This window comes from Nannobrachium achirus (genome assembly GCF_963921795.1).
Source record: "Nannobrachium achirus genome assembly, chromosome: 8".
NCBI classification, from domain to species: domain Eukaryota; kingdom Metazoa; phylum Chordata; class Actinopteri; order Myctophiformes; family Myctophidae; genus Nannobrachium; species Nannobrachium achirus.
In genome coordinates, this window is record NC_137817.1 from 35,141,408 (window position 1) to 35,153,803 (window position 12,396).

Genomic DNA, 12,396 nt, shown 5'->3' on the forward strand with positions numbered 1-12,396 from the left:
TTTTCTTTCCTTGTGTGAAGCTGTTTAACTGTCTTGTGTTGTCACTTGTGTCTTGTTGAGGCAGTAAAATGACACCCAACAACTCTATTAGCATTAATGGCACCGTGCCAATGTCCTGTTTCCTCTTCCCTGTCATCAGGGGATCTGGAGACTGGAGATGTCATGTTCTAGAGGTCAGAAAGGCCAAAATGTGAACCCAACTGCTTGGGGTCAGTTCTTCGGGAGAAAGCCAGTAGGGCAGCTGCTAGCTGGTTCATAGACCACTCGGCACCTCAAAGAGTTATCAGGGCTTTGATCATTTAACCACTTTCAACCAGGCGTCCCTATTTTGGGCATGTCATTAGAAGCAAAAATTGAGAAAATAGCTGATCTACAAGCTTAGCACAAGCTTTGCATCGATTCGCAAAACACGCTAGGAGCGTATACATTTGATATTTCTTCTATTTGTCGTGCAAACTGTTATCTGTTGTCTTTTCAAAAGTATGGAAGAAATATCCAAGCTATAGAGTATGATGTGGGTTTGTGTGATGACTAAATGTAGTTGAGTATTTAATTGTTTTTACATAAAATACAGGGAAAAAAATCAAAACACCTGGGGGTGGTCGCTGCAGTAGTATAATCTGTTTTTATTCATTCCAGCTTTTAAAGGTTTTGTTCTCAGGCTCTATCGTTTCATTTGCAGATGAGCTTAGCAGACCACAGATGCTTATGTAAGATCTCATGTCCCTCCATCATGGGAGTAGGGGGAAACCTCCGACCAGACTGACTGACCCTCAGGGATATAGCCAGGGTTGACCTCACATCCAGAATAGAGGGTTCGGTGGTCTCGGAGGCATCCTGCCCCCGCCCCAAAGTCTGCTGTATTTCTGATGTGCCAGATGCATCAGGAGATGTCCTTCTGGGGATAGTTGCTGTGGAGGTGTTGTCAAACTTGACATAAGTTGAACATTGTTTATGGGCTACTCATGATCATACTTTTTTACTTTTCAGAAATCGAGGCGAAGGAAGCGTGCGACTGGTTACGGGCGGCAGGATTCCCCCAGTATGCTCAGCTCTTTGAAGGTAAAAAAATCACTCCACACATGAATTCATCACAAAAATTCTACTGAGGGAAACATTTGTTTAGTTTTATGATTTGGGGTTAATGAAGGAACACAAAAATAAAAGTGCTCCTCGGAGCACAGATTTCCATCAGGATCATTGCCTACCTAAAAGGCAGTCATAGCCAATTGGAGTGGAATCTGCAACATCTGACTGATACATGTTGAACACATGACTCCAGAGATAATGTGTACCGATTTGTGTTTTTGGGAAAAAATGTGTCGGAGTAGTAGCAAAAAGTGTGTTTTTAAGAAAATATGAAATGGTGGAAAATCTTGTCTGGCATAAATGGCCCCGGGCCTATATGTGGACTTGCGTCATGATCTAAGCCAGGAATCCAGGGGGAAAAAAATATTTCGATTGTACCACCTACAAATAGTTCAAGAGTTATAGGCCAAAACATGAAGCGGACTGTTGTAGTGCCACCATGAGGCTAATTTGAAATTGGGACAAAGATTCTCCCTTGGCCGACTGGGAGTATGCGTGTAAAGTTGGAGATTGGAGATAACATTGCTGGAGATTATTGCGACCGTAGGTCGCATTTACTATCAAACCCTGCACAAAGTGTAAGTCCGTCCGTCCGTCCGTCCGTCAGTCCGTCAGTCAGTCTGTCTGTCACACCTCACACGTCACACTCTTGCCCTGCTCATATCTCCGCATCTGGGGGACCCCCAGATAAAACATGACCAAATGTGCAAAAATGACCAAATGACCACCCCAACGGCCACGGGGCTGCTCACGGGGAATTCCCGGGGACCACCCACTCCTGGTGCTCCAGAACGGATGCAAAAGTGCTGGCGCCCCCAGTGGAGGACCCCCTCCACTGCAGCTCACATATTTGTGGAGATAAGTGACCTACGGTCGCTTATCTCCCGATTAGGGAGTCTTACTGGTTGCGACCGTAGGTCGCATTTACTATCAAACCCTGCACAAAGTGTAAGTCCGTCCGTCAGTCCGTCCGTCAGTCAGTCTGTCTGTCACACCTCACACGTCACACTCTTGCCCTGCTCATATCTCCGCAACCGTTGCCCCGATCCATGCCAAATTTTGCACACACGTTCCTTACCTGCCAAACTACAACCTCCAAGGACCCCCGGAGCTCCAACGGGGCTGCTCACGGGGAATTCCCGGGGACCACCCACTCCTGGTGCTCCAGAACGGATGCAAAAGTGGTGGCGCCCCCAGTGGAGGACCCCCTACACTGCAGCTCACATAAAATGCCGTAACTCCGGCTAGGAGCGACCGGGACAGCCGGGGCCGGTACCTATTCGTCCGCCTTGCCGGCGCGGAGACCCCACCCCTCATTTCTCACATGGCCCTCTTCTAGCGCCACCATGAGGCCGATTCTTGCAAAACACATTTTTGGACACTGCTCCTACAATTTTTGCCCTAAAATCACGCAAATCGGTACACAGTATGTCTACACTCATCCCATCAACATGAATCTCTCCCATATAGCGCCACCTCCAGGCCGATTTTTAAAAACACATTTTTGGACACTGCTCTTATAGATTTTGCCCTAAAATCACGAAAATCACTACACAGTATGTCTACACTCATGTCATCAACATGGATCAGGAAGATTTTGGCAAAACACATTTTTGCCCTATTTGTGGAGATAAGTGACCTACGGTCGCTTATCTCCCGATTAGGGAGTCTTACTGGTATCTGTTCACAGACAGACGTACAGGCGGACAGACTCACAGGAGTGAAAACAATAATCCCTCGCCTTCAGTCATTATGGCCTCCTTGCGGGGATAATAAATATATCGTTACTTGTAGTGTCTTTTGTGACATTAGCCCTTTTAAGTTGATGACTGAATAACAGAATTGTTCATGCGCTGTTGGACGTGCATATTCTCACCCAATTACACAATGGCCCTGAGGCTGCCTAAGGGCTAAGTCCGTGTCCCTCTCACAAGAGAGGCAGGATAGCAAGTCGGACTGATGCTGCTTTTACATCTGATCTTTTCCACTACATAAATATGTCCAGAGTACAAAAAGAAAAGAGGCCATGGGGGAGACACTAGGCTTTATTATGGCTTAACCACATTAACCTATTCTGGGCAAACGTTTGGTAGAAAGTGAGCTTATAGATCTATCTGCTGCTTTCAGTGAAGCGATTTTGGAGGGAAAACGGAGGGGACCAAGTATATACTCCCAGGGTACCCCGGTCAACGAATATAGGGTTTAAGTGCTTTAATCTGTTAAACGCTTACATCCCTCTTAGCCAGACATTTTTATGTGTATGGGGTTCTGTGAAGTTGTTGTTTACAGGGATTGTATCTGGTATCACTCACTGTGCAGGCGTACAGTATAAGAGGCGATGATCATGTGTTCAATGATGAAATTCTCAGTTGAAAATAATCAGCATTTCAAGCCTATTTTTTTATGTCTACACTCCACTAAACAAGAACAGGCTTGGTCAGAGCCTGCGTTTCCACTTATGTGACTGTGCTATGGTTTTCATAAAAAGTTTATGACACCACATGAATGCAGTGGAATGTTAGATTCAGAGGGTCTGGATTTTAAGTCTCTTATGTTATGTAAGAGGGGAGCCATACCCAGAAGAAGATGTAATGCCTGCACAAGTCTGAGCGCTGTTATTTGGGCAAAGCCTGTCTCTTCCTATTAACATCATCGGATCCAAAACAAGCTTGAAGCTTCAATGCCCTTGGATGCCTTTCTGGGAAGAATGTGGTTATTTTTTTTCTTCTGTGCCTCGTCTTATTTGGGGGATAGTATAGAGTATCTAAATATTGAGCCCACATATTTCATACATATAGGCTACTTCTAATGTGTATATTTCTTTCTCCCTTCAAGATTCCCAGTTCCCCATTGACATCTCTCCGGTGAAAAGAGATCATGACTTTTTGGACAAAGATCTTGTGGAACCTCTCTGCAGGTATTCAAATAATGGCTTTTCCAAATCAAGCAAATGTTGTGTACAGTAGAGTTAAGTGTATACTGTATGTCCATAAATAAATACTTTGGTGACAAAGTGTCGTGCAATGTGTCGGTTGACAAAAATAACACATTTCTAACTGAATAAAGTGCATTTGCACCCATCAAGTGAGACACCGCAAGACACTTTGTTGCAGAAGCATGAATCAGGCTTGAGATTAAAGTGACTAAGACTCAGTCTGAGAAAGCAGCTTTGAGTAAGACAATGGCAAAAGTTGAGTTCTTCAACTTCAAGGAAGTGAGATCTCTGTGTGGGAGTTAATGAGTGTTATTATAATGGATGTGTTATATTACCTACAGCTATTTTTGAGTTAAAGACATCCCATGATGTAAATGCCATGACATACAGGGATATATAGGGATTTTCCCCCAATGCCGGCTATAAAGAAATAGTCGAGCACTAGCAGCTCAGCGTTGCTGTTACTTCACTTTAGGGCAGCCGAGTCCATGAGACCAAAACAGCATTGCAGTTACCACAGTCACTATGGAGACTGTCCCAAGAGGAAAGCAGGCGGGGGCCTCAATATACTTTTACCCTAAACAACACCGAAGCAACTCATCTGAATTCCAAACTAGCCATCAGATGAATAAAAGACAACAGTAATTAATTCCTGCCCCCTTGTGATTGTCCAGGACTTAATCGCACCTTTAAGCCCATGTTAAAGATAGCTTCATAAACAGAATCACTGGCTTAACTATGTGGTGTGATGTCCCTTCACACTGTGGTTGATAATATTGATACACTTAATGTATATATGTTTTTGAATCCTCACTAACTCAAATCTCTTTTAAGCCTGTGGAGTGAAGGGGACCCCAGTTTTGACATTCTTGTGTCAACAGGTCACCGTAGTTACAACTTAAGTAAAAAAGAAAAGGGAATTTGAAGTTTTGCTATGTTCTTAACACCAAAAAGACAGCAGGACAGTTCAAATATGTCAATAAAGTAGATTAATCTTAAAATGTTTATTATTGTTATATGCTCATCTCTTACCATGTTATTTTTGGTTCACCCACATTGTTTTGAGATACCTTTCTTTATTTATCCCAGTTTGCCCACAAACCTCTAATCTGTAGAAACATGCTCCCAGGCTGTATCGTTCTTGTTTATTTATAGGAATTATTATGAAGCTCCCTGGTCGTTATATGAGAGCTTTTGGATCACTTAAATCAGGGTTCTTCAACGTTTTCAGGCCAAGGACCCCTTAGCTGAGAGAGACATGAAGCAGAGACCCCTCTACATATTGTATAAATGTGTGATACCGATTATCATTGATTTCATAGATAGATTCATAAACTTTTGACAGCACTTTCGTTTAAAAAAAAAAAAAATTAAGACTTTTGACCACTTAGGTTCGGTTTAGAACCGAACCTATTTGCTGAAAATAGCCGATCTACAAGCTCTCAACGCTCGGAGTGCAAGGCGTTGAGAGCTTGTAGATCTGCTATTTTGGTCTAAAGTTCTCCTCAGAATTATCATGCGAGGTTTCAAGTTGTTAATTTTAAAAGAATTATCCTATCACACAGGATTTGGCTGCCCCCCTGTGGTAACTCTGAGGAGCCCCTAGGGGTCCCGACCCCCTGTTGAAGACCCCTGACTTAATGAAGGAAATCATAATCAAAACCGTTTAGAACAGTTTGGTTTAGAACCATTGTGTCTGGAAAAATGCCTGTCACCACTCACCAGGGACAACTTTTCATAGACATATTATGTAGTGTAGTCCCTTTGGAGACTTAATTGAGCCTCCCGCAGGAACTGAGAAAAATGTCATGGTGTTAAAAGCATAATAGTGTCAAATGAGAGGAGTAGGATCTCTGACAGGATGTCTGTTGTCTGTAGATGTTCAGAGCCATAGGCATTGCTAGAAAGATTTGGCCCAGAATGTCAGATGGGAAAATAAGTGTGGCGCAGTGACTTCTCTATTATCCTGTAAGCCACAGTCAGGTTAGATCTGAAGATGGAAACAATTAGTCCAGAACATGAGCCCTCATTAGGATTGGGCTGCTGTAGCCAGTGGGCAAAAACATGCATTACGTTTGCTCTGGGACTATCAGTTCAGCACATCCATTAATACAGAAGCTGATCCAATTAAGGACATCTGTTGCACACTGTAATAGGTCTCATTGTGGTGTCTGTCTTTATGAGAACAGTGTGTCTTCTTGTTTGTTCAGATATACGTACTGTATCTTATGGGATGATTTCTTTTTCAGACGGCTTAACACCTTGAATAAGTGTGCTTCTATGAAACTTGATGTGAACCTCCCCAAGAAGAAAGTAAGTTGAATTACTACATTTATTGTATTTTTTTAAAATAATTCAAAGTGCAAATTAATTGTTTCATAAGGTTTTTATGGGTTCCCTTTGACAAGATAGCTTGGTACATTAGATTGTAACATTTTCCCTCACATGCAACCTTTCTTTCTTTTTCTTTTCTTCTTTTTTTACAGTATCACTTTCTTGCTGCAACAATAAAAAAATATATACGCTTCATCCTCCTAACCTAGATTCTATGTTATTTGACACAAAGCCATTGTTGTGTTTACGCTACGTTGGAATGTAACCTGCTGAACGATGTTAATTCTATTTATGGGACAGTTGAATAAGGTATCTGGTGTTATATCACACTGATTGTATAATAGCATTACATCTGAGAAGACATATCCTCAGGCTTTGTAGTTTAAGATCCCATGTTCCGTTCTGGCACAGACTGTGATATAACACACCTCACTTCACCTTACCAGGTACAATGGAAATAGAACATAATCTGAAAGAATATTGTGTTTGCAGTCTTTGCACGGATAACGAAGACCTTTCTGCATCTTCTAATCTAATCTACCGTAACCTAATATTAACCTATTAATTCACTCAATGTAAAGTCATAAGAATGGCTCTGGTTCTAGTTCTATTGTAGGACTAATGATTGTATATTGCATGATTGATTGATGATGACATATACTAATTTTCCTTCTTGATTTCTCTGTATTTCACCAAGAGTGAAGACTCAGATGAAGAAGACTTATTCGCCATCAGTGACAAATGGACCTTTGAGTGGAGCAGCCGACGCTGGTCCAGGCTACAGGACATTGACTGTCTTCTGGTACACGACGGAGAGGGTCAGTCTTCCAGGGACGGCGTAGCCCTGAGGACCACCACCAGCAGCGAGAGTGTTCTGACGGACCTGAGCGAGCCGGAGGTCTCCTCACTGCACAGTGAGAGCAGCGGGGGCAGTGGCCACAGGTGCCTCAGCACAGAGGACTCTGACTGCTCCAACCGCACCTGCTCGGACTCCGCAGCAATGCCGGACTCATCCTCTCTCACCCTGTCCCAAATGCCCAAAGACATCTCCCACTATGGTTCTCTGCCAGGCAAGCATAGCAGGGCAGCGCGCACACGCGCCAAAGACTTCCTGAAGCGCATGGAGACCCTGCGATCTCGAGGAACACTAGGAAGAGGTCATAAGAATCTGGTCATAAGTGCGCCGGTGTTGCAGCAGGAGGCTCAGGCTCTGAAGACGCTCCACTGTGTGGAGATAATAAACGGAGACGGCGGGACCCTAGATCCACTATCCACTAGGGCTCTGCCCTCACAGTCCAGCAGCGAGGGTAGCAGCCATTCCAGTGGCAGCGCTGTCAGCACACCCAGCCTTAAGGAGCGCAAGCCTCACCGGGCTGACCACAAGCGCAGCGGCATGTACCTAGAAGACATAGACGTCTTCTCAGGAGCCCAGGTAAAGAGAGTAGCCGAGCAAAACCGCAAGAATGAATTCTGCTCCTATGAGGACCTGGTGGTCCATATTCCAAAAGACCACAAGCCAGGAACCTTCCCCAAAGCACTGTCCATAGAAAGCCTGTCTCCCACGCACGGAGCATCCATTAACTGGCACACAGGCAGCTTGCACCTGGACTCCCCCATACTCTCATGCACTAAAGAAATCAGGCCTGTCACACAGTGCTGCCCGAGGGGCAGCCGCATAAGTGTCTATGACAATGTTCCTGGTTCTCATCTGTACGCCAGTACTGGAGACCTGATGGACCTGGAAAAGGAAGACCTTTTTCCTCATCTGGATGATATTTTACTACATGTCAATGGACTACAGCAGATAGTGGACCACTGGTCTAAGAATCTGTTGCCTGGTGGAGAGGTTCTGGCGCCAGGAAACAGGCAGGGAGAGGATATGGTGGGTCTCCAGTCTTCCAGTCAGATCACACTGGACTTTGAGGGCAACTCTGTGCTAGAGGGCCATTCCACCTCCAATGATGGGGACAGGGATAAAGTATCACTTGTCGAGACAGACTCCACAAGACTCAGGGAAAGGAGAGACTCAGGAGTCGGCGCTTCGCTCACTAGGCCCAATCGGTAAGTGTCACAGATCTTATTATAAATAAAGTATCTGGTAAAGTAATTAAATAATTGCTGCTTCTTGTTTTACAAAAGGTGACATATAATATTGGTTGAGGAGCTTTCATTATTAGTTCAATATTGCTAAGGTAAAAAAGAATGATAAAACTAACTTTGTTTCTACAATATTTCAAATTTTCCTGCCATTAGGTTACGATGGCCCAGCTTCCAGATATCAAACCGCCTAAGTCACTCAGTGGCTTCCTTGCAAATAACCAACCAATCGGCAGGTCAGCTGAGTTTATTGCAGAGGTTTTCTTTGCTACGCCTCACCGCCATCATGGAGAAGTTCTCCATGTCCAACAAGCATGGCTGGACCTGGTGAGTCTCACAGAATCTCCTAAGGGACATTGTGTTATCAACGATTGGTAGCTCAAGTCCTAGAGCATGTCTTTCCTTTTCTCTGAATGTTCTCTAGTCATAAAATGGTGTGTGTTGATGTATGTCCTTCTCAGGTCCGTGCCAAAGTTTATGAAGAGATTGAAAGTACCAGACTATAAGGACAAGAATGTGTTTGGTGTGCCTCTCATAGTGCATGTTCAGCGCTCTGGACAGCCTCTGCCCCTCAGTCTGCAGCAGGCCCTGCGGTACCTGAGGAGCCAGTGTCTTGACCAGGTCAGTCACAGTAAAGCTTGAAATACACAGATAAAGCCAATTAACCACGTTGTTATAGCTGTATATAGCTATAGTCAGACCTGACAGAAGAGGTCGGGAGCCCATTTCAAAAAATGTATTGGCAGATGCTTGGGTGGTGCAGGGGTAAAGTACCTGCTCACCACGTGGTGTCTTGTGGGTCTAATTTGGCCCTTTAGTCGTACATAATTCCAAATAAAGTAGAACTGATCACATGATTCCAACTTTGTTTCATGCACATGCATGAAAGGACATTTTTCTCCTTAAAGCGATGACAAGTTAAATTAGTTGATATGTACTGTACAGTATAATGTAACCAAATGATTCAGTTCCCCTGTCTTTTCAGGAACCCTAATGTGTATATGGATAGCGTGAATTGAGGATACTACTGATTTACTTTTCTAAAGATCTAATAAACCACAACAGCCTTTATGGTAAAGATGAATAACGTTAGACATTTCTGTCTGCAAGGTATCCAAACAATTTGGTTTCTTTCCAGGTGGGTCTCTTTCGGAAGTCAGGGGTGAAGTCTCGTATCCAAGCTCTGAGGCAGATGAATGAGACTTCTCCAGACCATGTCAACTATGAGGACCAATCCGCCTATGATGTGGCAGATATGGTGAAGCAGTTCTTCAGAGATCTGCCTGAGCCTCTTCTCACCAGCAAGCTAGGGGAGACTTTCCTCCACATATATCAATGTAAGGACTCCAGCTGCATTTATAGTTTGCTTTGTACAAGATGAACTGTATTTTGAGCTGACAGAGCTCATGTCTGGTGCTAATGTTCTGAAAGGGAGCTCTGGGTTGTGACAGAACATTAACTCGTGATGTTGGGATTACAAATCCGGCTTGCGACCTTTTACATTGTTCGGTGGAGGAAAGTGCTGAAAATGTGTTTTCTCATGCACACAGATGTTCCTAAGGACCAAAGGTTGCAAGCTGTCCAGGCAGCGATCATGCTCATGTCAGACGAGAACAGAGAGGTGTTACAGACACTGCTCTGTTTCCTGAGTGACGTCACTTCCTCCGTAGAGGAGAACCAGATGACACCCATGAACATTGCTGTGTGTCTGGCTCCTTCCCTCTTCCATCTCAACATACTCAAGAAAGACAATCTCTCACCTAGGTAAACCATCAGAAGTTGTCCTATATACGGTCATATACAGTATACAGTATATGCTGAGAGTTAATCAGACTTGAACAGCCAGAACTAGTTCAACATCTGGCTTTTTAGGGCAGTGATATTGCTTAACACGCTGTGCCTCCAATAACTAATGAGCAACACACACAGGCTTCTATTAAAAAACCCTAAAGGTTATCTCCTCCTGTGCTGTTGCTCTATAAAAGTAGAAATAAAACGGGTTAACGGGATTTGTTGGGCCCTCAGGGGTGCAGTAGATCACCATTTCTGGTTCGCTTTTAAAAGGATGTGGAATTCCATGGCACTGTTTTTAAGACTCTGTATTTTACGAGACCATGCTGTGTACAAACAAAAACAGTCCTCTAATTTACCACATTCATACTGTTGTTTAGCAGATCAAAAGGGTTGCCTGGAGAGTGTGAAGGGTTTATGAACTGTGTACAGTAGGCACCTCAACTTGGGGACTCTGCTAATAACAGCCTTCCCGCCCCATAATCCACAGGGCCATGCAGAAGAAGTATGCCACTGGCAGGCCCGATCAGAAGGACTTGAATGAAAACCTTGCAGCAACGCAAGGCCTCGCTCACATGATCATTGAGTGCAACCGTCTCTTTGAGGTAAAACACGTTCACCTGTGTTATCTTTGTATTGAATCTTTTTATGTTTTTTAATAAATTAATGTATATACAGTATATACATACATATTTTATAATTTGCCATATTTGATACTACTATGCAAAATGAGCGATTGCTATTTTAGTAATTTTTTGGAAAAAACATTTCAAAAAGAATATTGTTTTTTATTGGATTTTCTTCTATAATGACATGCTCAAAATAGGGACGCCAGATTGAAAGTTGTTAAGTCTGTCTGTGGGGTGTATAAATATTGAATCATGAATCAAGAGCTTGTGACTAAATAGTAACTACAGTATTTTCTGGACTATAAGGCGCACCTGACTATAAGGCGCACTGTCAATGAATGGTCTATTGGTACATTGAATATATAGAGGGTATGCGTGACATCATCATCATACCCGTAAGTTATGTGGGAACGCCTACTGAGTGGCAAAAACTACTTTCTGGCCTTGACAGCCCATACATCCAAACAGAAAAGTCCTATCTGATTGCGTTAAACAATGTTAAACTCACTTTGCCACTCACTTTGCCACTCGATTTGCCATTCACATTATGCATGTGCATACCCTCTATAGGAAGGAACACAGGTTATTTTTTTCATTCACATAAAAGTCAAGCGACAGCGGCGATATTACACCACAGATATTGGTATTATCCACAGACTTCCTGGTGTATGCCTATTTCCTGAGTCTCGCCTTACGTCCCACACATTCATTAGATCCCTCATGAGATGGTCACCCAGTCGCGCAACTCCTACGTGGAGGCTGACCTGCACGCTCCAACCACCGATGAGCTGTGCAAGCAGGTGGACGGGGATGACGGGACCTATCAAACGCACATGGAAGGCAGACTGCAGAATCTCCTGAGAGAAGCTCGGGAGAAGTCCAAGTACTGGGTGTCCTGCACCAGCACCGACAACACAGAACTCTATTATAAGAAGGTGAGTCATTCTTGACAGTTAATGGAACTCAAAAGTATTTACCCTATATGTGGTTTTCAACCTTTTTCATATCAATTATTTATACTGCATTTGAACCACGGACCACCATTTGATGAGATTTAGCCTCTCAGACCCAAAACGTTGTTGGATAAGATTTTGTCCACAATTCCATGCTGTACCATAGGAGAGATAACAGGCAAACGTTGATGAAAATGAATAAAAGATGAACATTCTCCAATTGTGTTCTTGTAAATTAAGGAATGCAGATGTTTAACAATAATTTAACACTTGACAGCGTAAAATGAAACCAAATGTGGACCTGTACGATCTCAAGAGTTATAGATCTATAATGGTCCATTTCGTTACCAACTCTCCATCAATTAATTAATTGATCACCACCAATGGGGGTCCAGGGACTGCAGATGAAAATTAGCACGCGGCGGGCTAACTCTGGCTCATTTACATTGAAGTGAAAACTGACATGTCCATTAATGAGCACGGTCCCTGTCAAATAAACAGATCTTAACTCTTAAATTAGCTGGAGACCACCTGGAACCCCCTCAAGTACCACTGGTTGAAAACCACT

The 12,396-nt window shown here is 43.5% G+C and overlaps 1 protein-coding gene across 4 annotated transcripts in view; it reads left to right on the forward strand.

Moving 5' to 3' along the window:
- The window catches only part of stard13b (StAR related lipid transfer domain containing 13b), a 73,391-nt gene that overhangs the window by 57,298 nt on the left and 3,697 nt on the right, over positions 1-12,396 (forward strand). For all 4 annotated transcript variants that reach the window (XM_080732219.1, XM_080732220.1, XM_080732222.1 and 1 more), the window contains 10 exons: positions 991-1,062; positions 3,925-4,006; positions 6,274-6,337; positions 7,056-8,419; positions 8,612-8,782; positions 8,917-9,076; positions 9,594-9,792; positions 10,006-10,219; positions 10,737-10,851; positions 11,589-11,810. In XM_080732219.1, coding sequence (XP_080588345.1) covers positions 991-1,062; positions 3,925-4,006; positions 6,274-6,337; positions 7,056-8,419; positions 8,612-8,782; positions 8,917-9,076; positions 9,594-9,792; positions 10,006-10,219; positions 10,737-10,851; positions 11,589-11,810 — 2,663 coding nt within the window. The remainder of the gene's footprint in view (positions 1-990; positions 1,063-3,924; positions 4,007-6,273; positions 6,338-7,055; positions 8,420-8,611; positions 8,783-8,916; positions 9,077-9,593; positions 9,793-10,005; positions 10,220-10,736; positions 10,852-11,588; positions 11,811-12,396) is intronic.